We start from the raw sequence: 26,068 nt of genomic DNA on the forward strand, positions 1-26,068 counted from the left end.
AGCTAAGTTCATGTATTGCCCATTGGTTTATTATCCACATTCCACATAGAATAAGTTTTACAATACATTTCGGTATCATAAATTTTAGAGACGAAATACGAAGATTTGAACTCCAATAAGGTGCTTTTAAATAGAGATTTATATTTGATCCAGATTAATGCATATAATAAGTAGTTTTAGAATTTTAGCCGGCCATAATCTGAAAATTTTCATTAATATATACCAAATGTCGAAGATACCCAATCTGGATTGTTATTCGTTTATATTATTCCATTCGGACAAACAAATTCAAGTGTTCCACAACAATTTCAATTGATGTAATTAATAAACAAAGCAAGGGTAATTAAGTAAGTAGATTATCACAACAACTAGAAAATCGAAAAAATATGAAAGAAATGCGAAAGCACAACTGAAGTTGAGAAACAAAGGAAAAATAAAAATAAAACCCTTCTTCGTATCGAGATCTACAGTGCTAATAAAACCTAGATCTCTTCTTCAAAAAATGAGGATTCGAAAGCATGCTAGAATTTCATCTCTTTCTCCTCCTTGTTCATTAATTCCCTGTTCTTCTTCATCATCATCAGCTCCTGCCACTCACGTGTGTGAGCTCAGCCGTTCACCTTGGGATGTCATTGCTTTCACTTCTAAATCACCCTGGGATGAATATCAGGTCAGTTTAATTCCATCAAATTTTCATTCTTCTTCAGATCTATCACTACCCTTTTCTTTCTACTCTTAAAGGAATCAAATTTACACGTTTTTATTCTTTCTCACTTCATTTCTTCTACTTTGTTTTTCTCTCGACTTCTTCTAGGGTTTTCCACTTTGGGTGTATGTTCATTTCTAGTTTATAATCTTCAAACTCAAAATCCATTACTGGGTTCTCAAAATAATTGATGTGGTTTTCTTGTTTCTCTCTCTTATCATCTTTATCGTGTTGTATTTAGCTTCTTCTTCTGTTTTTGGTGATGTTTCAGGTTAAGCTAGAAGATAAGTATATGAATTATATTGGTGAAGAAGACTCAGTTTATGTATTCAAAAGGTATGTGTTTCTGATTATCACGATTAAATTCATCTACTTGGACTGGTAAAATATTAGGGTTTCAAGTTTCAACCAAAGTTGAACCCATTTTTTGTTTTGAAATAAAAGGAAACATTGAGTAGTAATTGGAGTGTTTAGTAGATATTAATGACGTATAAACTACTAGTTTTAGTTAAAGAAGATTACTTTCAATTCTTTGAGCAGTGCACAACATTGCTGGGGAGATGAAGTAGTACTGAAGAGGGTAAAGAGAGAAGAACAAGATGATGATTTAGAAGAAGAAGAGGAGGAGGAGGAGAAGAAGAAGTGTTCAGGGTTAGTTGATTATGATAGTGAGGAAGAAGAACAAGAAGAAGAGAAGCGAATTGGTGTATGCAATAAAACTGATGGTAAGGGATGGTATTGTAAGAAAGAGGCGAAAGAAGGAAACCCACTTTGCGAACATCATTTGATACAGTTGAAATCTTACAACTACAGCGACTATACACATTCTAGAGGGAAATCTAGCCAAGTTAAACCGCCCGTGGGAGCAACGACAACAGCCACCATCGCGGCGAATAAGAGAAGAAATAGGGGAAGAGTGTCATCTGCTTCTCCATCGGAATTTTATTATTATTCTGGGTTTGGTCCATCGTGGAGCAAAAAAAGGTCGAAGAAAGGTAATGAGATTAAGGTCAAGGATGTGGAAATGGAAGCTGTGGACAGTGATACGAATGCTGAAGCTAGTTCATCGTCAATGGTACATGTTGCAAATTATCATGATTATGATAGTGATGATGATGATCAATTCGAGGAAGATGTATGTGATGATTCTGATGACGATACTGTCCGTAAAAAGAGAGTTCGAAAGCCCATCAAAGAGAGATCACTCAATTCTCTATTTTGAATCTGTGATCGATGATGACGATAAATGCTGTTATTTTGCTGCGGTTGGGGACTTGGAGTCGGGGTCGGAGGGATCCAATTTTGAGATGTTACGTGTGGTTGGCACGAGCCGTGTGGTACAGTGGAGAATGGTCGTATTTTGTGAGGTTTGTTTGGTCATTGTCTTGGTTTACCTCTGATCTGTGTTGTAATATTAGTGTTTTAATTATGTCTTTTTCTTCTTTAGGAGCATTTTTTAGTTGTCTGGAAATTACTTTCAGCACAAAAAGAAAATGTTTTAAATAGTCCAGAAACTCCAGATTCCATAAAATAGGGTTAGCTTTTAAAGAGTTGTACCGTGCAACCCCAACATAAACTCTCCGGTTGCATCCACTTTATGAGAATTTTGGAATTTCTCCAGAATTTCCTCTAACAAAAGTGTGATTCTTTTTATAGGCCAAAAATGAAAGAAAGAAAGAAAGAAATACAGTGCAATGGTTGGAACTGTAAGAACTAAGAAAACAGGTGAACTAATTTTCTTTTCTTGCAACAACATTTCAATGCCGGGAAAGTTTTTTTTTTTTTTCAGAAGACGTGCAATTTATCCAAAAAAATAAATATATACTAGAACTTGCAATTTGAAATCTATACGATGAGAAATTTTTCCACAACGCGCAACCCAATGGCTGTAGTTTCATGACATTTGGGTTGCATCAGTAAACAAGGCATGGGTTTTGGTTTGCCACCTCCACATAACAAACAAGTGTTGCGTTACTATTCTGCTAGCAAGACGGACCCCCTCTTTGGGTTTGGTGGATCTCGAGTCTCGACTGTCACCGTCAGCGTTGCAGCCTGGCAAGGCCGAATGATTGTACGAGTGAAAACTTCCTATGGGCCTGTCAACCCCGCAAGTGCTCAATTGTATTGAGTGAGTGAGGTGACTCGTGCTGAAAAGGTAATCAATCCAACGTTCAAAAAATCGTCAATAGAGGTGAAATTCCAAACAACTGGAAAACCAATGTACATGTGAAAAATCGAAGAATCACAGGGGCGATTTTATCTTAATATTTGATGGGATAGTTTCTAGAGACATATTTTATCTTGACAGTAAATAAACTCAAAATCGTTAATATATTTATAAGTTTCGGACGAGACTAATATTTTAAATATACGATCTCCTAATTATTATAAATATTGTCATAAATAATAAAAAAAAAAAATTTTTAAACTTATCAAAATATAATATCAAAAATGATAAAAATGAACTGTCTACAATTAGCCAAATTTTATAAATTATTAATTACATTTGACAAGTTTGAATTTTTTTTTATTTTTATTATTATTTGTAATAATATTTAAAGTAATTAAGAAATTATATTTATAAAAAAATTAGCCTAAACTTATAAATGCCCTAACTATTTTGAATTTGTTTACGGTGTCAAAAAAGATAAAAATATATCAATAGAACCCCTCCCATATTTGATTTAGCTAAAGTTGGTCGGTTTGGCCAGGCCCAATCCGCGTTGTGAATTTCAATTCGTTTAACTTTTTCTTGTTATTGGTCAACGTCTGAAAAATGATCCATTATCCTAATTGATCACCTACACCTCAACCCCACGACACTATCAAATCAAATGATTATTAACCGTTGCAAAGACGGCAAGTACATGTAGGCGAAGGAGTATGGAATCAGAACTCCCTCAATACTCTATTGGCTGTGTTTTCTATGCCAGTTCGTTGTTTGAGGGTTTCAAAAAAGGGAATTAATATGAAACTTCCTCTCTATCTATAAAAAGGGTTGGAAATTAATTGTCACTTAAAACCATTCCGTTTCTGGCACAGAAAAAAATATTTTGTGTCTATAAATAAAGTGATGGCAGCTTCTCAACAAAATCTAGACAAGATGAAGGTTCGTCAGAATTACAGGAATCTTTGGCACACCAGTCTCACCAACACTATTCAAGCTGATACTCCTTGTAAGCATAGCTTTTTCATTTATTTCACTTTTGATTTTTATCGTGTTTATCTGATTAGGGATTGGATCTTGATCTTTGTATGATTGTTTTGCAGATTGCTGTTTTGCATTGTGGTGGTGAGTGATTTTTTTTTTTTTTTTTTTTTTTGTTAAATTTGTGCTTATTATGCGATTTTTTATGATCTAGGGTTTATTTTATTTCCAAATTTTTTGAGTATGTTGACTTGGTTATTTTGAGTTGACTTTGAAAGTTTAAGTTCATTGTGCAATGTATATTAGTTATGAGTAGTTTTTATTGAATTTTTATGTTAAGAGACATAGACTGTGATAATCAAGTCTACTTTAAACACTTGGGAATAGTCTTTGTGTTGCCTGTTGATTATGGTTATGTTCTTGTGTTAGTCCATATCTATCTTTGTTTTTTTTTTGTTATGTAGTTTGAAATGTTCCTTATTGCATTAGTATTATATCTTATATTACTTAGACGTTGCTCTATTGTAAAGCATTAAGGTGCGTGACAAAGTTTGTATGACCTACCATTGGAGCTGCATTGCATTTATCTACTATCATAGACTTATAATAGCTTGATCTTTAAATGTTTAAACTGTTACGTGAGTATTGCCTTTCGTCACTTCAAGAAGGGAATATACTGGGGTGGAGAGGATTCGTAGCTATTCCCTCGAGGTTTCGTCAACTTAATTAAGGGTGCTCCTTACTGGAGGGACTAAATTTTTTAAAGGATTGTTATTGATGAAAATTTGTTTCTGTGGAGATAACAATAGACTCAGCTTGTGGATACTTGTCTGATCAATGACACTGATAGCTTCAATCGTTCACTGAAATCGTGTGTAGTATTTTATCTTTGTATATATATATATATATATATATATATTAGCTAGGATAGAGGTTTCCTAATGAGATGATTTTTTGTGGAGATGCTATCTATGGTTAGTAGATCATATTCACAAATTATTAGCACTTAACTCATCTTGTAGGGGGGTGTAGTATAAACCATGGAATGCTGATCCCTCCCTATATATATGTTGGGAGGAGTTTCTCAAGTACGCATTCCCTTCAATCTTCTAATTAAAATGGGGTGGATCAGGTATCACACCATATTGGAAGGATTATTTTGTAGCTTGGAATGATTAATTGCAACCAGGAATTGAATGATTAAAAAGTCCCTCATTTGCTCTCTCTGACTAAGAGTGAAAACTAGTTTTAGTGGTCTAATAGTTTTCTACTCCAGAAATTGGTTTGTCATTGGTGGAAGGAGATTATGTCTATATGCAACAACCACATATTGTATCCATTCTAAAGAATTAAATATTGGAAAATACGCGTCATCCAAAATTTGTTTCTTAAACATATGAATCGGTCATTCATCTTGATATAGAGTTTTATATTGATGGACATATCGTAGTGCAGCTGATGTCAGTATATTCCTGATCAAAAGAAGTGTTATAACCTGTCTCCTGGGGCTGGAACCTTTTGAACTGTTCACCTTTATATTATCTGTTATAACTTGTGGCTGAAAAAAAAATAGTAGGTTATGGGTATTCAACTTTAAGGTCATCTCTGCTATGTAGTACGGTATATGTGAATTTGGCACATGGTTGTATACTTGTATTTACTGGTAAACATAAATTTATGAATAGGACATAGAAGAAAAGGGATAAACAATATTATTGTTCGCTTGTGGCCTGCCTCAGTTCCCAAACATAGAATTGGCTCTTATTTTTAGGAAGGTTAACATGGTCTTTAGGAGATATAGGCATATAGCTTAGAATGGCGCCTAGTTTGCTATCCTGAAGCATATCAACATTGTAAACTTGGCTCTTCTTTCTAGTGGAGTGTCATGATGTTCTATTATATGGGTAGATATTGATGCAAATGCGAGATGACAATCCTCTAATCCAATATGAAGTTTTTACGGCCAAGTGTATCTAATCACAGGGCGAGTTTATTGAAGGTTACAATTATTAACTTTCTTAAGCCTTTAAGGAAATTCATTTCCTCTTCTTGTAACGTACGGGGGTAAGCCACATTTTATTAAGCAGTTATTGAGTTATTCCCAAATTTCATTCTAAGCTATTGGAAAGCTAGTTTCTATTACTATGTTAAAGAAAAGGGAACTGAGAGGAAAGTTTTGCGGACATTAGTGCCTTTAGCGGCAATTCATTGGGCAGGATTCTTCTTTGGGGTTGTTGAAAAGAGGGTGGAGAGACCGCAGATGGTATCTTTTAAGTGGGGTTTGTATATGCTGGGCTGCTCATTATCGGTACATTTTTAAGTGAAATCAAAATTGTGGATTCTTTCTTAATTAAAATATTTAGTAAGCCTAATTTTGATTCGTTGGGAGTGGGATTTTTTGTGAACTGAACTTCTCTTGAAAGTATTGAGCAGTTTTAAATCTGTAGAAAGGAAAGGAATGAATATTGGCGAGTGTCTCCTCTTTGTAGTGGGAGGAAAACATAATCTTACTATTCTTTCATTTCCTATTTTGTGTTTTGTGAATTGTGAATTGTGATGTGTGGTATGGTTCACCAAAATTCAAGTTACCTTCTTCTGTTGGGAGGTTGACACATGTGTCTCCATCTCCATCAGGCTGTGGGTTTTGGTCCATTTCTGAAATCAATATTATTGGTTTCTTAGTAAGAAAGAAATGTGTTATGACTTTAAAGTGATGACATACATTTTAAAGTGATCCTTGTAATGACTTTGTGTAACTGGAGTTTAGAGTGACTTTCTCTGTCATTTTATATCAATTTATAATTAAGTTATTGTTTTATCGGCCAAGAAAAAAAGTAAGAAAGAAAGGTGTGGATATCTAAGCATCTCGACAGTGCTCATGATATTTCAGTCTCGAGGAATTCTCTTGCATTAACCAGTGGCTGTGGATGCACTCAAAAGATGGAAAGACCTCTTGAGGAATATGTATTCAGCTAAGTGACATCGAAACAAATACATGTATCAGTACCTGATACAGGTATGAAGTATTGGAATATGAGGTATATAACCTTTGCTGTGTTGCTCTGTTATATCTGAGACAGAATTTTGTGAAAATATGGAAAGTCGCTGTTACATAGGTATTCTGGTTGCAGAGTTTGGTTTGCCAAGTATGAACTTGTGTGGGATTCTAGTGAAGATTTCTTTCCATTTATGTATCAGTGACCCATGGTTACAATAGTCGAGACAATACAGGTGCCTTTAACACCCTTCACCACTCCTCCTGCATACCATTCGTGGAACGCGACATGCCTTAATGTGCCTCAAGCTCCCACAGATTAGGTGCTCCTCCCGTTCCGATTATGAAGAGCATAAAGATAATATTTTATGTTTTTTCGTTGTTTCGTGTTCTTGAGCTGTCTCTATTGAAAGGTTTCATTAAGAGCGATCCAATGATTTAAAGTTTGTCAAGAGATGATGTTGTGGGTCGAATGGGTCAAAATTTCTGACATATACACTTTGGATTGAAAAAGTGCAATAAATTCTCCCTTAGTTCGTGCGTATTCATTCTTTGCATCTTATGTCTTCTGTCCTTCCAAAATTTATTTGTTTTCACACCATTTCATGCAAACCTTTACCCCTCGTTACTTATGCACATGTCCCCTCTAAAACCAAGCTAATTTCTAATATGTTTAACAGAAGCAAAAAAATAGCTTAGGTGCCTATATTGTTGCAGAGTTTCAGATATTTCCCCAAAATTGTTTGTATAGTTTGCTTTCTTATTTTGAGAGACACCTCTTCTATATGCATACATGGAAACAAGTTGATACCTTTCATTTATTAATGCAAAACATATGTACAAATTATTGCTAAATAGCAAATATGAGTAGAATGTTTCTTTAATAAGTAAATGGGTTTCTATGCATGTCTACGATTTGGTGTTGGTTAAAATTGTAGAAAATGAATCAGGAGAAATCTATCCACCAATAAAAAGGGTAAAAAGAAAGAAATTCTTATATCGATTATAATTAAATAGGTCAATATGTCGACTTTTCTAGTTTATCTTTGCTAGAGGTCTTGTTAATTCCTTTGTTCCATGTTGTTCACAGTTTTTGAACAACTATCCAATGAAAAATGAAAGCCATTTGCATATTTTCTATTTGCTGTTTCCTTTCTCTCTTGGCTGGTAAATTACAAATATTTTCATTGTGGTTGTGTACGCTGTAAGAACATCTGGTGTGTGCTACTTAGGCAACGGTACATGTTTGGTCTCGCAAAGCTAAAACTTTCTCTACTTCATTGCAGTTCACCTTGTGTGTCATACCTGCTCCGCAAACGAGCTCTATATAATGATATGTCGAGGTATTTGTTTCTTTTATTATTATAGACCTTTTGGTAGTTGAAAATTCTAAGTTGGCTTCTAATAAAATTGTTTGCTTATGTGTTGGTAAGGTATGTATGCTGTGCCGGATACATGCCATGTAGTGGTAGGTGTGGAGAAAGTCGATGCCCTGAATTTTGTCTCTGCACTGAGGTGAGGACATTTCAATATGCTTCTTTTACACTGCTCTGCATCTATTTGGTGAACAACTTCGGTGGTCAATTGTGAAGCCTTTTGATTTATATATTTTTATTATTTTCATTTGTCAGGTTTTCCTCTGCTTTGGAAGTTCGGTTGCCTCAACCCGCTTTCTGTTGCAAGATGAATTCAACATACAAACTACACAATGCGACAATTGCATTATTGTACATACTTTCACCCCCTACATGGCAAGACTTGTTTATTTATTTAATTTTCTAATTCAAAGCTGGGTTCTGCAGGGATTCATGTTCTGCCTTCAGCAAATTGCTTGTATATTTTCCATTGTTGCATGTATTGTTGGAAGTGATGAGCTTTCACAGGCTTCACAGATACTGAACTGTATGGCGGATTTGGTGTATTGCACGTGAGTTCTTAGATCCCAACAACAAGTTAGTTTCAAAAATATTTTTTTCCCCTCCTTATTCGATAATTAAAAATATTTGGTTATCGAGATTTTAAGTTTTTGAACTAACTAATATGTCTCTTTTTTTGTTTTGGAGAATAGGGTTTGTGCATGTATGCAGGTATGCCCAAGACCAATAAATTCTTTTTGATTATTGTTTTACTTGTATACGTATACCTGGAACACATTGGTCAGTTGCTATTCTCGATTGCAGACACAGCACAAAGTTGAACTGGACAAGAGGGATGGTGTGTTTGGACCACAGCCAGTGATGGCAATACCTCCTGCTCAGCAGATGTCTCGCTTTGATCAGGCAGTCCCTCCTTCTGTTGGGTATGTTCAGCCAGCATATGGCCAGCCCTATCCACCACCCCCTCAAGCTCAAGGGTATCCTCCTAATTACCCTCCATCTGGTTATCCTCCTGCTGGCTATCCTCGGTAATACTCACCTTGGTTCTGTACGTGTGACAGTGAGGTCTTATTAAATTGGCCTTGTACTGGTTGGCAAGTATTGAAAATCTTATATTTGGATATGGTGAGTTTGATTATGTTGGTGGCTGGTGGTGCTGTGATGCTTATTCCCTTAAAAAAATACTATGGTGTGTCATTTAAACTTGGAAGCATAATTTTGTGTTCCTCTCTACGGACATGTTGCATCTTATGTGGTGAACATGGGTGCATTTGTTGGAATTTGTTTCAGGAATGTGAATTATTGTTTAATTTACGTTCTTGTTATCGAGCACTTTTGGTGCTGGTTCACTGATAATGAAAATAGTTGTGACGGTATATCCCAATGTAGTCCGTCCACATACATTGGATATTTGGATATGTGTGTTTTCATTGCTTCTGTGCTGAACAAGCTTAGGAAAGCATAACTTATATTTTGTCTAGCTATACGGGAGAGCAGAATAATTATTTGGGTTATAGTGGGGCATCCCTAAGTGCAAAATGGGTGTCATCCCCAACTAAATCTAGTTATTCTGGGATGCTTATGGAAAGTGGTCGGCTCAACAAATATTTTGGGGATGCAAAATTTAGATTGTTTGACATACTGATCGGCTCAGTTATTGGCTTATTGCCCATCAAATTCCCGTCCATTAGAGCATTCCCAATTCAAGTCATTATTTTTCCCTTCTTTTCCACCGTTTTGGTGAAAAGCAAGGTGAAGCTGTCCAATGCAAAGGTGAATATTAATCTCGGACATGATGTTAGATTCTGTGTGGATGTAAAATTCGAAAAAACGCTTCGGACATAATGAAACATCCCATTTGAAATTTAAAAAAAAAATCGAAAAAAAATAAAAAATCATGTGAAACGGAATGAAACATTCTGTCCGAAAAAAAAACCAATTTTTTTAAAAAAATAATATACGAGACGGAATCCAACGTCCCGTCCGAAGTTCACAACTCAGCCACTATCTCAGTTGAAGGTTTCACCTTAGTTTTGACTTTGGGAAAATAATCACCTTAGTATTCACCTTTGCATTGGGCAAATGTTTTGAACCATTTGGAGGTGAATAAAGTCACAAACCCACCATAATGACTTACATTGGGAATGCTCTAATGGGGGAAAATTGTTTTCCAAAAATCAAATTCAAACAGTGAGATTTATTAGAATATGTTAGTATTAGTATATGTCAAATATGGAAAGTCTCATGTTTCTATAAGTGTGGACATTCATATCTAGTAGTTGCTATTATCATATTTTAGGTTAGTATAAGTATGTAACTTTGGATAAAGAACAAACTCTCTCTCAGACTCTAAACTCCAACCCTAATCAATTTCTAGTATTCTCTGCTCTTATTCTTGGTTTCTCTAATATATCAATGTTACAACTCTTCTAGCATCACCACTAACATAGAATTTAACATGGTATCAGAGCGATGTTCAGTAGTATGTTAGGAGAGGAATCCCTCACCAAGAAACAAAATCAAGTTTATTTAAGTTTTTCAGTATAGTATTCAAGTCAAGTTTCAAGAAGAAGAAGGATTTCTCACAAGAAGAAGTTTTTATATCTCAATTCAAGTTTCAATTTTTTCTCTGGCGAGTTTACTGTTCACGGTATTGTTCACTGGCACTGTTCACGGGTACTATTCACCGATACTGTTCACGGTACTATTCATCGTCATGTTAAAGTAAGTTTTAAAGATTCCGTTAGTGTTTAAAGTTTGTTTGAAGAATGTTAGGAGAGAGATCCAAAGTTTCTCAGTATTGGTTTCTTAGTATTATTTCGCTTCTGCAATCTACGTCTTTCGCAATCTCTCTGTCTTAGTATTGATAAAAGGGGCACAATCTCTTTGTATCCCGGAGTCTTTGGCCTTGATGAAGGCGCGCATGCGCTCATGCCTCCACACATAAGTTTTCGAGATTTTTGAAGTATCAAGCCTTTGGAAGGTAGTTTGCACTCTCATCCAGGATTGGAGGGGTATTATTGTTTGTATGTCATTATGGATGTTTGGGTTTCTAGCTTCCGCGCAGTTGGTATTGATGCCGTCTTCTGTCTCAGTTTTTAGAACATGATCAAGTTGTTTGTTTGAAGTATTATAGGGGCACATGACTTCTATCTCACGAGGAATTATTCTTTCCATCTTCCACTGCTCCCAAAGTTCGCAATCATAAAAAGGTGCGACCCACCCTTCATCCTCTATAGTGAGTATTGTTTGATGCATGTTCTGTTAGAATTTTTTTGTGAATTGGAGTATGAGGTATAGTTTTTTGAAGTGGGCATTGGTTGGTTGTATAAGTTGGTATTTAGTTTTCTCAATTTCAAGTTCAAGTCGGAATAGACAAGCCTTTGTATGTTTCAACAGACTTGTATATTCCAACTTGAGAGGGGGAATAGGGAGATATAAAGACATTCAGTAGTATATGAGGGAAGGAGAATATGGAGACGTATGAGGAAGAGTACTCATGTCTCCATAATCCAAGCCAAGCCTTGACGAACTCTTCATGACAAGGCATATCCATATCCACTTATATGACATCTCCACTATTCGAGTCTTGATATTAGATAGCAATCAAGCCTTAATCGCGACGTATGTTTTAGGTAACATCAAGCCTCAATGTAAGTATGTTTTGAGTACCCATAATAGTATTTTGTTAACATTACTTGGTGACATTGATAGTAGCAGCCAAGAAGTGCACATCAAGTCGGTGTTATTGTTTTCATTTTATATTATGCGGCCATAATGATGAATGGAGTAAGTAGTAGCCAAGCGGTAGCGCCACTAAACCGGTGTTATGATTTCAGTTTATGACCTGTGGTACACCTTCAGTATTCAGGTTAGGCCATTGCCTACACCGACAGTTTCACCTCCAGAACGTCTCAACAGTTGTTCGAGTTCTTCAACTAAAGACAGTTCTATGCAAAAGGAGGAGCAGTATTATTATCTTTTATTTTTTGTAATCCAAGTTGTAATTTGCATAGTTTGCGTAATTACAGCTTGAGGGGGAGTATTAGAATATGTTAGTATTAGTATATGTCCAATATGGAAAGTCCCATGTTTCTATAAGTGTAGACATCCATATCTAGTAGTTGCTATTATCATATTTTAAGTTAGTATAAGTATGTAACTTTGGATAGAGAACAAACTCTCTCTCAGACTTTAAACTCCAACCCTAATCAATCTCTAGTTTTCTCTGTTCTTATTCTTGGTTTCTCTAATATATCAATGTTACAACTTTCCTAGCATCACCACTAATATAGAATTTAACAAGATTGAATGATATGGACCTAGGTGCTATGGCAATAGAGCCCATCTGGAGCTCTCTAAGAGTGTCCACGTCATTTTTTTACTCACTACAATTTAAGAAATTTAAGAGAAAAAAAAAAATTGCTAATAGTGTCCAAAGTTGTTTAAGTTTTTAAAACACTATTGCAAGTTACAAAAAAAAAAAGAGATGGCTAAAGTAAAACTTTCCAAAACTAAAAATTGATAACCAAGTAATATTCCAATTTTATTTCCTAATTTATCGTTAAAAAAGGCATTGTCCTCCTTAAATATATATTATATCTATACCCTTTTGGCTCTATTTTTTAGCAATTTTCGAAAAGTAATGTGGTTAATTTCGAAAAATCACTTTGCAAAAAAAAAAAAAAAAAACAGAGAAAACAGGAAAGATACCAAATAAGGGGACAAAGAATCGGAAGCATTTTTGGAGAGTCACTACGAAAAATGAATCACTATTAATTCTTTCCATAAGAAAAATCGGACTCTTTTCTAACTCTACACTTAAAATCCTTTATTCCTATATTGTCTTCTTTACACTTCTTTTGGAGACATGCTTGGTTTAGTAGTTAGAAATCCCAAACAAAGAAACGAAGCTTCTTCCTCTCTTTATCCGTCGATTTACCTACTGATTCGTTTTCACTAAACCTCTATTTACCTACTTTATTTTGATTCATCTAGCTTTTTTATTTTTTTACTTCATGCTAAATAATGACATCCAAGTTCAACAAAAAGTTCTAATGGGATTGCAATTCATATCCATTTACTTCAAGAATTGCAATTTATATCCCCCAAACAAGAAACTAAACTTCTTCCTCTCTCTATCCATCGATTTACCTATTGATTCATTTTCACTGAACCTCAACTCTATTTACCTATTTTATTTTTATTCATCTACATGTTTTTTTTACTTTATGCTAAGTAATGACATACAAGTTCAACAAAAGGTTCTAATGAGATTGCAATTTATATCCACTTACTTTAAGGATTGCAATTTAGATCCAGAGTAAGCCAAGTGATTGAACGAATTGAAGTGAGCTATGAGTATACACAGCTAAGGTGGATTGAATTGAAGGTTGATAATATGTTGTGGAAAACAAAAGAAGTTTATGTGGAGAACTCCACTTATAGTTTCACGAAGTGACACATTAAAATTGAAGTTTACATATATACTTTACAAGGTTAAAGAGATGCAAATATGCATGTCTCATAATGTAAACATGTTATGGATGCATAGATATGTCTTTCTTCTTGAGCATTGTAGTTTAATTTTTTGGGTCCTTTTGGCCCAATCTTATGAATTACACTGAAACCTAGTTTCTACCTAGCTATTTTGGCACTTTTTCACCATAAAAAAAGGTGTTATTACAGTTTATTTAGTTTAACCATTGGAGTGACAGATTGGATAAAATAGATTATAGTGCTCCTGTTTTACCTGAATTGGAGAGATGCGCAAATGCCATCGTAATTAACTGACCTGAAAAAAGTACAACTGTACAAGTATGGTTATCTTAATTAAGGAGACCAACTGAAAGGATAGTCAATGAGAAGAGTATGTGCCTAAAACAACAACACACAGATATCTACAGTGAGATCAAGGCGCCTATACATATCAAATTTTGACACCTGTGTTAATTGTATGTTCGACTTATAAACAAATCTTGCCAAATTAATGAGGATGAGCTTCATAGATTCTTTTGATACTCATCATATTGGTGTTGAAAGGAGTTACAATTTGTGCAATAGCAGCAGAAGAGATTAACTATTTAACTGGAAACTAATACATGAAAACTTAAAGATGATCAATGGTTCCCTAAGTATAATGTAACTTTATTGTTGTTGTGTCAATCTTTGGTTTGTGTGAGAACAACTAAATGGCTTAAGTTACTGATTTGTGTGATTGGATGTGATTTTTGTCAAATTCTAGAAAGAAAAATCTCCAAATATGGGATTACCTTCCAAAGGTTGTAACTATTCACTTCTTTAACCAAATCCACTTACATTGTGATTGAGTGTTGTTGGTTAGTGTATAAATCATGCAATTGAAACTATTTTGTATGTAAATTTTATTAATTGGATCACTTGATTATCTCTATGGGAATGATCAATTATAATTATTGGAGAGGACTTTTAGACTTATTAAGTAACCTTGCTACTGATATTATTGATCGTAATTCTAATGCACCTCCAAACTTAAAGATGAATTTTGGTATCAAGTAAGCCTACAACATGTATATTGAATATCATGGATTCTTAGGCAACGTATGGTCAAAGTAAATAATAATAATAGTAATAATAATAATAAACACCCTCAAAGAATAATTAACGAAAAATAAAAAAAATTATGCACCTACATTGAATTAACCTCAAAGAATAATTAACAAAAAATCAAAAATTGGAAATTGGATGCAAATGCAATGGACTAACCTTAAAGAATAATTAGAGGAAAATCAGAAATTGGATTCAAATGCATTAAACTAACCTCAAAGAATAATTAACGGAAAATCAAAAACTGGATGCAAATGCATCGAATTAACCACAACTCAAAATATAATTAATGGGAAATCGGAAACTGGATGCAACTGAACCAAACTAACCTAAAAAAATAATTAACGTGAAAATTGGAAACTAAATGCAATTGCATCAAACTAACCTCAAAGAATATGTAATTAACGAAATATCAAAACTGGATTGAACTAATTTTAAAAAATAATTGACGGAAAATCATAAATAAGATGCAACTACATCAAACTAATCTCAAAAAATAATTAATGAGAAATCATAAACTGGATGCACCTGCATCATACTAATATCAAATAATAATTAACGGGACATCGAAAACCAGGAACTAACCTCAAAGAATGATTAATGGGATATAAGAATATGGATGCAAATGCATTAAACTAATCAAAAATGGACAATTAACATGAAATAAAAAATTGTATGCAAATGTATTGAACTAACCTCAACGAAAAATAATTAATAGGAAGTCAGAAACTGGATGCAAATCCATTAAACTAAACTCAAAGAATAATTAACGGTAAATTAAAAACTGGATGCAATTGCATTAGAACTAACCTAAAAAAAGAATATATATAATCAGCAAGAAATAAAAAATTAGATGCAACTAAATTGAATTAACCTCAAAGAATAATAATTAACGGGAAATCGGAAAGCTGGATGCCAATGCATTGAATAAAACTTAAAAAATAATTAACGAGGAATCGAAAACTTAAAGAATAATAATTAATAGGAAATCAGAAACTGGATGCACATGCATTGAACTTATAAAAAAAAACAATTAACAGAAAATCAAAAATTGAATGCAACTGCATTGAACTGACCTCAACAAATAATAAATGGAAAATTGCAAATTGCAAATGCATTAGAACTAACCTTAAAGATAATTAACTATAAATTAGAATCATGATGCAAATGCATTGAACTAATATAATAATAATAATAATAATAATAATAATAATAATAATATAATAATAATAATAATAATAATTATTATTATTATTATTATTATTATTATTGGGAAAATTGAAAACATGATACAAACGCATAAACTTACCTTATAGAATAATTAACAGAAAATCAGAATCGGGATTGGATGCAAATGCATTGAACTAATCTTAAGGAGAAATATATAATTAATGAAAAATCAGAAACGGGATGCAACTGCATTGAACTAACCTCAAAGAAAATAATTAACGAACAATTGAAAACTGGATTCAAATATATTATATTGAACTAAACTCAACGAATAATTAATGGGAAATTGAAAAACTGAATGCGTTTGAAATGCAATGAACTAACATCAATGAAGAATAATTATTTCTAGAAATCAGTTCATTTTCATTTATTTTAGATAAGAGTTGTACAACTGCATTGAACTAACTTCAAATAATAATTAATTAGAAATTCGGAAAATTCAAATGCATTAAACTACCCTTGAAAAATAATTAACGGAAAATCGAAAATTGGATGCAAATGTATTGAAGTAACATCAAAGAATAATTAACCAAAAATAAAAAATTGGATGCAAAATTACAAATCCATTGAACTAACGTCAAAAAATAATTAATGGGAAATCATAAACTGGATGAAAATGTATTAAACTAATATCAAAACATAGTTGTATTATATGTAGACTCGACAAGTATAGTTTGCATTTAAAATAAAGTTCATCACATCTCTTTTCGCATGGTTGAGAATGTTTTGCTATTCAAGTAGCTTCAATATAATATTTGCGTCATTGGGTATTATCACAAACTTCAATCAAACTTTTATTATTAAACAACAAAAATATGTAGAATGGTTTGATCAAAGTTGGGTTATTTCTTTTTATAGAGAGTGAGCGATCAATATAATATATTCATATTTATGTATAGTCACTAATATATTTAAAAATAATTTAATATAACGACACTCGTTCATAGGATGGGTTCAAAAGCCAGTTACATAAGGACAAGAAGAATGCATTCGTGGTTATGTATGTATCGGAGCAAGTATCATTTTTTTATTGGCAAACCTGTTTTTAAACGAGATCAGTAACTCATTGATGTACCGGGTTCGAACCCATATCTTTGGTGTCATCACCCAAAAAATTTACCAACTTTACAAGTATCATTCTTGTGAGTGCGGTTGTCAATGGGTTTCGATAACTCGATAACCGACCCGAACCAAACCGATAAAAAATGGTTTGGATTTTGGTAATTTGGTTTGTACTCTACCGAATCGAACCGATACGATATTGGTTTGGTTTTGGATTTGCCCTCCACCGAACCGATATGAATCCGAACCGATAAGATAACATTTTCGTGATATTTATGATTAATTTTGTATAACTTTTATCAATTGTGTGACTAAAATTAATCGATTTGATTTAAGATTTAATTGATTTTATAGTTTTCGGTTTGAATTGGTTCAATTTGGGGTGAAATATAATATTATTAGTTCGGTTCGGTTCAATTTTGGGTACCAATTATCTTATTAGTTCGGGTTTGGATTTTTTATAACCCGACCCAAACCGATCCATTGACAGCCCTTATTGTGAGGACGAGAAAATGTTATCCGGCTCCATTGTCCTCTAGTTGAGTTTGCCATTAACTAGTAAATAGTAATTGTATAGGACCTATTGATGACATGTGGAGTCAGAGGTACAAAAGGGTCGTACGCAGTATTGTGAAGAGAAAACCTGATGCAGCGGATCAAGTCCGTGGTAACCTAACTGCCGAGAACTGCCATATAGGGAGTGGGACGGGTGGTGGAGAGCTAGGAGGCGAGGGATGGAGTGGAAATGAACGAGCCTGATGAGAGAGGGAGTTAGGAAAAAGAGAGAATATAAAAAGAGGAGAGAGGGAGGAGAAAAGGGTCGAGAAAAAGAGAGTGATTGTAATTTTTTGAGTATACATTTTGGCGCCGTCTGTGGGGAAGAGCGAGATAAAATGGCCACCATAACAAAAAAGGGGGTAGGAAGACCTAGAAAAGAAATTATTCGAGAGGTAGTAGAGGAAGAAGTGAGTGAAGAAAGAGAGGTGGGTGGAGAGGAAGACATATCGATGTGGCGTGCGACGCCACCGACTTATGCAAAGAAGAAATAGTCGTTAAGAAACGAACGATGAGTTGAGAAAGGAAAGAGACACCACACAAGATGACATGGAACATGGGGATCGTCGGGGCAGTGAGATGGAAGGGAAAATGAGGTATACGGTCCTCGGGGAGTAGACAAGAGAGGGCATCATTTGGAAGTAGTACAGGCCATGATCGAGAAAGATAGAGAAATGAACCGTGCGGTTGAAAAAGTGAACCAAAGTGCCACTCAAAAGGAGGTTGCTAACCTCAATAAGAATCCACTGGCGGATTTGATCTGGAATTCAGAGGTACCTAAGAGATTCAGTCAACCAAGATTTGAAAGGTATGATGGGAAGGGCTGACCCAACTGATCATTTGCATCATTTTAGACAACAGATGCCATTGTGGTAGGAAAATAAGTATGATGGACTGCGTTGCATGATGTTCCCTGCAAGCCTTAAGGGGGGCGCCTCGGATTGGTATTACCGCTTATCTTCGCGGAGCATCAGTAGATTTGAAGAGCTAGAGCGTGCCTTCGTGGACCATTTCATCCACCAGAAGCGGAGGGTAGTGGATATCGCGGCATTATTTAACATCAAACAGAGGTCAGCAGAGTCATTAAGGGAGTTTCTGTGCAGATTCAAAGAAGAGACCCTGAGGGTGGAGAATCTGGAGGAACATACAGCAGTCATTGCATTTCAGCACGGCTTGAAGCAGGGGACTAGGGTTCACGAATCGGTGTCCAAAATTGAAATCACCACTCTGCACGCTCTGTACCCAAAGGTAGAAAAATATATTTGGTACGAGAACATAATGCAAAGAAATGCGAGGGAACAAAAGAGATCGGGGAAGGCAGTGCAGGCGGTGGATAAAGATGATAGAAGAGATAGGGGAAAGAGAGAAGAGAGAGAAGGGGGATCCAACAGAGGGGAAAGGCGTGGACCCGACAAAATGGGAGATCGGAACAGGAGAGATATTCGCGAAAGAAAGCCGTACCGTGAGATAGAACAAACACCTCTTAATAGGCCATTAGAGGAAATCTTGCCACTTATCAAGGGGTTGCAGCATTATGAAGGACCGCGGAATACACCTGGAGAGATTGAGGGGAAACCTTTTTGTGCCTATCATCAGATTAGAAACCACGCCACTAACGAATGTTATGCTTTGAAGTGGCTGATGGAAATAATGATTGAGAAGGGGATGCTTAGAGAGTATGTCGCGGAGGTTTGTCATGCGGAGAGAGGACAGGCTCCCGCTAGGATCTTGGGAACAATAAATGTCATTTACAGTGGAGAGACACTCGGGAGGAATGCCCACCATGACAAGATGAGAAGGACAGCGAGCTTACAACAGGTAAATGAGGTGGCAAGCATGACGCGGTTAGTTTCAGGAACCGCGATTGCCGAAGGAAACATAATGTTCACTCCGAAAGACTTGGAATCAGTGATTTCGCCGCATGAGGATGCTTTGGTGATTACCATAGCAATGGGTAATTATCTAGTAAAGCGAGTGTTGATAGACTGCGGAAGTTCAGTAGACATGTTGTTTATAGGGGCCATGGAAGAGATGAACATAGACAGGGATCAGTTGAAGGTTTCTCAGACTAATTTGTATGGCTTCAATGGTAGCATGACAAAGCCTATGGGGGAGGTAACATTGCCAGTAATAGCAGGTCCGGACGACGGTATTCACAGGGTTATGGTGGTAGATACTGGGTCCCAATATAATGCCATTCTAGGGAGAAGATGGATTCATGAAATGAAGGTTATTATTATCGGTGATCCGCTTCCCCGAAGAAGGGGTGTACTGAAATAAAGGGGATCAGTCGCCGCTTTCGGAATATACACCAAGTGACGGTGAAAAGTATGGTTCGTGGAATAGGGGGTGAAAAACCGACGAATGATAAGGGAGAAGCGTAGCAATTACAGGAGGCGGACTTGACTGAAGGATGCGAGTCTCCTCAGAGACCGAAAACTTTGGATGAGATTGAGATCATGAACTCAGGGGAGGGAAGAGAAGTTTACTTCGGTCGGGTCGGACTTGCCAAAGGAATGGAAAATCAAACTGGCACAATTATTAACCGAGAATGCTGACATATTTGCATGGGCGATTGAAGATATCACAGGGATAGATCCAGAGTTCGCTTGTCATCACTTGCATATGAAGGAAGGTGCGAAGCCTGCAAGACAGAAGATGAGAAGCGTAAGACCCAAATACGCAGAAGGGATTCGCGAGGAAGTTATACGGCTTAGGGATGCGGGGATAATTAGGGATGTAGAATGTACGGAGTGGCTGTCCAACGTGGTCGCGGTTCCAAAAAAGAACGGCAAGGTCCGAATGTGTGTTGACTTTACAGATGTAAATAAAGAGTGCCCTAAAGACTGTTATCCTATGCCGCGAGTGGATGAGTTAGTAGATAGAACCGCTGGTTTCAAAGTATTCTCTTTCATGGATGCTTCCATGGGATATAACCAGGTCGCGATGTTCGGCCCAGATCAAGAAAAGACTACATTCGTGGTGGAAGGAGGTACTTATTGTTATACAAGAATGCCTTTTGGTTTGAAGAATGCGGGGGCTACATTTCAGCAGTTGGGGGAAAAAATGTTCGAAAACAAGATTAGGAAGGGCATGGAAATATATATTGATGATATGGTGGAAAAAAGCATGTCGGAAGAGGAACATTTGAAGGGTATCCAAGAAACCTTTCACATACTCCGGAAGCATAGTCTGAAACTGAACCCAAAGAAATGCACATTCGGGGTATCTTCGGGGAAGTTCTTGGGTTACATAGTCACGTATCGTGGAATAGAGGTCAATCCCAAGCAAATTAGATCCCTAGTGGAGATGCCGTCCCCTCAGAGTGTAAAAGAAGTGCAACGATTGGCAGGAAAAGTCGCAGCATTGAACAGATTTATATCTAAATCATCGGACAAATGCAGACCGTTGTATCGCTTTGTCGAAAAACGCCCGATTTTTCGATGGACCACCGAGTGTGAGGAAGCCCTTCGTGAGTTGAAGGTTTATTTAGGGAAAGCCCCTTTGCTATCGCGGCCAGAGGAAGGAGAGAGATTATATCTTTATTTGGGGGTTTCAGAGTACGTGATAAGCTCAGTCCTGGTGCGTGTTATAGAAAAGATAGAGAAGCCAGTTTACTTTCAGAGTAAAACCATGCTAGCCACCGACGCCGATCTGATAGAATCGGAGAAGTATGCCTTAGCGTTGATTTTCTCTGCATTAAAATTGAAACCCTATTTCGAGGCACACTCAGTGGTAGTGATAACAAATCTGCCCCTCAAACAAGCGTTGAAGGCAGAAAAGTCAGGAAGAATGCTGAAATGGGCAGTGATGCTTAGTTGTTACGAAATCCAATATCAGATTAGAACAGCGGAAAAAGCGCAAGCCATGGCGGAGTTCCTAGCAGAATTTCTGGCCGAGGATCCCACTTGGGGAGAGGAAATGGTCATGGATCAGGAGGAAGAATCTAGACGTGATCCCTTGGACCCTTGGGATATGCGCAATGGATGGAGAGTATTCGCAGATGGATCAGCTACAGATATCGAAAATGGGATTGGCGTGGTTTTGGTGACTCCTAACAACACAAGGTTGGAGTTATCAATGAAACTAGGATTCGCGGCTTCCAATAATGAGTCTGAATATGAAGCAGTGATAGCAGGTTTAAATTTGCCACAGGATCTGGGAGTAACCGAGCTATCGGTGTTCTCTGACTCTAACTTGGTTATTTGTCAGATGAATGGGGGGTTTGTGGCGCGTTTTCCAAGGATGGCACGATATTTAGAGGTTTCGACACAAAAGCCGCAAGTTCAAAAGGATTGATTTGCCCATTTGGGCCGCTGTGAAAACATACGCCGAGGCGTTAGCATTTGTGGTCGTTGCGGCTTCCGTGAACAGAGGGTCGCTCTATTGAAGTAAAGAGTTTTGAGCGGGCCTAGTACATGTAAACCGAGGGTGTGTGTCTCACCATTGAAAAAGGAGGCGGGATGGATGACGCCTATTAAAACTTTTCTTATGGGAGCGAGATAGAAAATACCAAGGAGAGATGAAAGATGGAGCAGTCACCGAGATATGTTACGTTAGGCGAGATTTGTACAGGAAGAGTTTCAGCGGACCGCTATTGAGATGCATAGGGCCACAGCAGGTGCAAGAAGTGTTGGCCGAGGTACATGAAGGTGATTGTGGAAGTCACTCAACGGGTCGAACCACAACCCATAGATTGATATCGCAGGGATATTTTTGGCCTCATATGAAGAAGGATGCAACAGCGTATGCAACAACTTGTGAGAAATGTCAAAGGTTTGCACAACTAATCCATTCCCCTGTAGAGCCGCTGCATAATGTGTTTAGTCCGTGGCCGTTTGCCATGTGGGCACTGGATATAGTGGGGCCTTTGCCCATGGCAAGCGGCAAGAGAATATTTATGTTGGCCGCCATCGATTATTTCACCAAGTGGGTGGAGGAGTGGCACTACAACAAGTCAAAGAAGAGAATGTGAAGAAGTTCCTCTGGGAGAACATAATATGCAGATTCGGTTTGCCCCATACAATCATTGCAGATAATGGAACACAATTTACTGGGGGAAAGGTACGTCAATTCCTTCAAGCCCACAAAGTGAAACAAGGGTTCTCGGCCATACATACAATCCGGAGGGGAATGGTCAAGCCGAGGCATCAAACAAAATCATCATGAACAATTTAAAGAGAAAATTGGAAGACCGAAAAGGAGCGTGGGCTGATGAATTGAATCATGTTTTATGGGCTTATCGTACTACACCGCGGACTTCGACGAATGAATCACCATTCGCGAATAGCATATGGAGGAGAGAGGTCATACCGGTGGAAATGATAGAGAAAACGACAAGAACCGTGAGCCGTGGAAATGGGTCTTAATGAAAATATATTAGCCAATCGAGTTGGATATAATTGAGGAAAAAAGATAGATATTTCGCGATAATGATTGGAGGAGTATCATAGAAGGCTCTGAGAGAAGATGATAAACGAAAGTAAAGCCGCGAGGGGATTCATGATTGGGGACTTGGTGCTGCAAAGGGTTACTCCAGCCACTAAAAAGGAGAATGACGGCAAACTAGGACCCAACTGGGAAGGACCGTATGTCGTGACAGCGAAGGGAATTTCAGGCACTTACAAAATAGAGACACCGGCAGGGGTAACGATTGAGAAACAATGGAATATAAGAATGCTGAAAAAATTCCATGAAAGAAGCAGTGTGTAGCTTTCAGTTGGACAAGAATATTTTTTAAATGTATATATGTTGTTGTGTGCGGAATTCTAAGTCAATGAAACAAAGAATGCATTCCTGGCGCAATAGCATGAATAGAGGATAATCAAGGACAGCGTGGGGGATGAGTTCTTCAAAGGACTAAACGTCCGAATCAATGGGGAAAATGAGCTACCCCCATCAGGCTTCACAGCCGTTCAAAGATAGCGGGGGGGATGAGCCCTTCGCGGACTAAACGTCCAAATCAACAGGGGGGCAAAATGAGCTGCCCCTGATATATGCTTGGACACTACTTAGAGTTTTGAACTCTCTAAATTGGTGAAAAAGCAATCAAGGTTCCTTACTCACGATCTTCGTTTCGTAGAGTTGGAATAAAGATTCGAACTAAACTAAAGCTTAGAACAACTACAAATTGGAATTTACAATAAGGGAACTAAAGAGTAAGGAGTAATTATTAATGCTAGATTTTTCCTTCCTATTAATAAAAACATTAAAATGAAAACATGCACTTAATACCGAAATGGAAATTTGAAAGAGAAATTGGAGAGTTAATCCTCCTCATGTGAACTACCATTAGTGTTGATTTGAAATAGGTTTTGATTCTTCCTAAACTCATAGACAAGTCCCTAACGGAAAAATAGATTTGATCCCTAGCATGCATGGCTCACTAAAGAGCTCATACATGCTAGCAAGTGAAACTAAACAATGACTTATCTCTAAGCTCATTGATTGATTTCTAACTAAACTCTACACCAACTACCATTTTGGGGTAGGATGTAGAGTTAGTTGTTCTTCCTAAACCTACCAAACCAACAATTGGTTTACCCTCACATGAGTTAGACTAACTCCCCAAAAGGGAAGTTAGCTCATGATCCTTGGGACAAGGACTTATGAACTAATAAAAACTCAAAAGAGAAAGAGAGAGAGAGAGAGAGAGAGAGAGAGAGAAGAAAATCCACAACCAAACTCACTTCTATTATTTTTTAGAAGAACAAGTGTTCCTCCATTAAAACTATTACAAGCTTTTTAATAAAATCAAAAACTTCCTTCTCATTTTCACTAAGGAACTAAAATAATGTCATGTGAGGAAAATAAGTCAAGGGAGTAATTGGAGTGTCCCCACATTTGTCTAATTTCTTCTCCATTTGAGAGAAATCTCATTTCCTCCCACGTGAATTATCAAACCACATTGATTCATTTTTATCTACCACATTAAAACAAAGTGACACCTTGCTTTTTTTTCACTATTAACACCTAATCTAATTTATTACATGCAAGGTGTCAACTTTGCACCAATAATTTGTTATCTTTGTCTTGACATGCTCCATGATTGATGACTCATCCAATCTTGTGGCCCCAAGATAGTGGGTCCATGTGCAATCCGATGGCGGTCCGGTATTTTGGGTAGTTTTACAACTTCCTTTATGCGTAGAGTTCATCGCCGATTGTCCGAGGCTCTCTTGTCGCATTCAGAGTCCCCGGGTTCGAGAGGTAGGAGCTTTGGAAGTTTGATGCTTCAACGTGGATTTGGGAGAATTCATATATACTGCCTCCTGGCTTTTATCAGAAGTTTAACCAATATTTCCATGTTTATCGCAAATACCGCAAAAGTATGAAAACATATTTATTTCATGATTATTAAACACATAATGAACCAAATTTATATGTCTCAACGGGTTTCATAATACACTTTTGGGTGCTTATCACACTACCCCCAACAAAGACTTTGCTTGTCCTCTCAAGCAAAGAAGAGACACTAAAATAGATAAGTGGCCAAAAATGTGTAGTCCTAAACTAATTCTCGTTTCACAGAGTTGCATTGACAATTATACGCAACAAGGCCTTTTAAACCACTAGAATTCCCTAGTGGACGAAGTTATAACCGCGGAGAGTTTTTCCGAAAAGATACTCACAAACTTTATTTATACTACAACGACTCAAATGATTTAAACTTGTTTCCTAAATTAATCTCGGATATCCATACATCTCCTTAGCAGTGGAACGAGGATTTATTTCTTTGAAACTCAAGTTAATATGTATTCAATAATTAAAACATCTACATATGATTATTCATGCAGTTGAACTTTTCATTGAAATATACTAGCAGTGGTTGTTTTTCGATCCTTGGAGAGCATACCTAAATGGGTTCTCTGCATGTATGTGTCAAAACACATATTCACTCAAAAATTTTTCCACTCGAGGTTTTGTTAACTCCAGCAGCGGTGGGCACACGTTTCTTTACATCTCAATGACAAATGAGGAGCCGATGTCGATCAATCACGCCTACTACTTATTATCACACCACCCTACTCCTAATTGAGCTAGAGGTCTTTATTAGGTATCATGGGGCTTAGTGATAGTGTATAAGAAAAATGGAAATGGATAATCAAAATTTACGAAAGTATGAGAGAATGTGGTCTTCATATATTTACACTAGAGAAATCCTTTTTTTCCTTTCCTTCTTCTAACCGAAGTTTTTCCAACCTTGTTCTTAAGCCTCCGGATACTAAAAGATTTTTTTTTTTTTTAAAGCTTAAGAACATGATTCTATTTTCCTTTCTTGAAGCAAGTAACCTGACTTTATATTTAGGATAAGTCTTTCTCTTTATTCTTCCACATTTCATCCTATTTCTCATACTCATCACTTAGGTAGGTTCTTTTATTTGGTTTAATAGATGGGTAAGGAATTTTTG

At 36.5% G+C, this 26,068-nt stretch overlaps 3 protein-coding genes across 3 annotated transcripts; all 3 read left to right on the top strand.

Annotated features, from left to right (window-relative positions):
- Nucleotides 1–385: 385 nt before the first annotated feature.
- EDA8 (Putative membrane lipoprotein) lies at nucleotides 386–2,254 on the top strand. Its single transcript, XM_086599542.1, has 3 exons — nucleotides 386–670; nucleotides 978–1,042; nucleotides 1,247–2,254. Exons 1-3 carry the CDS (start codon nucleotides 503–505, stop codon nucleotides 1,926–1,928), a joined length of 915 nt encoding a protein of 304 aa, XP_086455668.1. The 5' UTR covers nucleotides 386–502; the 3' UTR covers nucleotides 1,929–2,254.
- Nucleotides 2,255–3,349: 1,095 nt separating this feature from the next.
- LOC147513461 (uncharacterized) lies at nucleotides 3,350–9,601 on the top strand. The gene is made up of 8 exons (XM_086596514.1): nucleotides 3,350–3,882; nucleotides 3,977–3,998; nucleotides 8,136–8,192; nucleotides 8,283–8,364; nucleotides 8,481–8,576; nucleotides 8,652–8,776; nucleotides 8,918–8,936; nucleotides 9,030–9,601. The coding sequence occupies exons 1-8, from the start codon at nucleotides 3,780–3,782 to the stop codon at nucleotides 9,255–9,257; spliced, it is 732 nt and encodes a 243-aa protein (XP_086452640.1). The 5' UTR covers nucleotides 3,350–3,779; the 3' UTR covers nucleotides 9,258–9,601.
- Nucleotides 9,602–18,331: 8,730 nt separating this feature from the next.
- On the top strand, nucleotides 18,332–19,937 carry LOC147513462 (uncharacterized). Its single transcript, XM_086598921.1, has 2 exons — nucleotides 18,332–18,430; nucleotides 18,534–19,937. The coding sequence occupies exons 1-2, from the start codon at nucleotides 18,332–18,334 to the stop codon at nucleotides 19,935–19,937; spliced, it is 1,503 nt and encodes a 500-aa protein (XP_086455047.1).
- The last annotated feature ends 6,131 nt before the right edge of the window (nucleotides 19,938–26,068 follow it).

Source organism: Coptis chinensis, chromosome 3, assembly GCF_015680905.1.
Source record: "Coptis chinensis isolate HL-2020 chromosome 3, ASM1568090v1, whole genome shotgun sequence".
Lineage (NCBI taxonomy): Eukaryota > Viridiplantae > Streptophyta > Magnoliopsida > Ranunculales > Ranunculaceae > Coptis > Coptis chinensis.

What these genes read in the sequence shown, in the direction of transcription:
- EDA8 (XM_086599542.1), top strand. Translation starts at nt 503, where the DNA reads ATGAGGATTCGAAAGCATGCTAGAATTTCATCTCTTTCTCCTCCTTGT. An exon ending in CACCCTGGGATGAATATCAG is followed by an intron (nt 671 to 977) that starts GTCAGTTTAATT and finishes GTGATGTTTCAG; the next exon opens with GTTAAGCTAGAAGATAAGTA. An exon ending in TCAGTTTATGTATTCAAAAG is followed by an intron (nt 1,043 to 1,246) that starts GTATGTGTTTCT and finishes TTCTTTGAGCAG; the next exon opens with TGCACAACATTGCTGGGGAG.
- LOC147513461 (XM_086596514.1), top strand. Translation starts at nt 3,780, where the DNA reads ATGGCAGCTTCTCAACAAAATCTAGACAAGATGAAGGTTCGTCAGAAT. An exon ending in CTATATAATGATATGTCGAG is followed by an intron (nt 8,193 to 8,282) that starts GTATTTGTTTCT and finishes TGTGTTGGTAAG; the next exon opens with GTATGTATGCTGTGCCGGAT. An exon ending in AATTTTGTCTCTGCACTGAG is followed by an intron (nt 8,365 to 8,480) that starts GTGAGGACATTT and finishes TTCATTTGTCAG; the next exon opens with GTTTTCCTCTGCTTTGGAAG.
- LOC147513462 (XM_086598921.1), top strand. Translation starts at nt 18,332, where the DNA reads ATGAACCGTGCGGTTGAAAAAGTGAACCAAAGTGCCACTCAAAAGGAG. An exon ending in ATTTGATCTGGAATTCAGAG is followed by an intron (nt 18,431 to 18,533) that starts GTACCTAAGAGA and finishes CCATTGTGGTAG; the next exon opens with GAAAATAAGTATGATGGACT.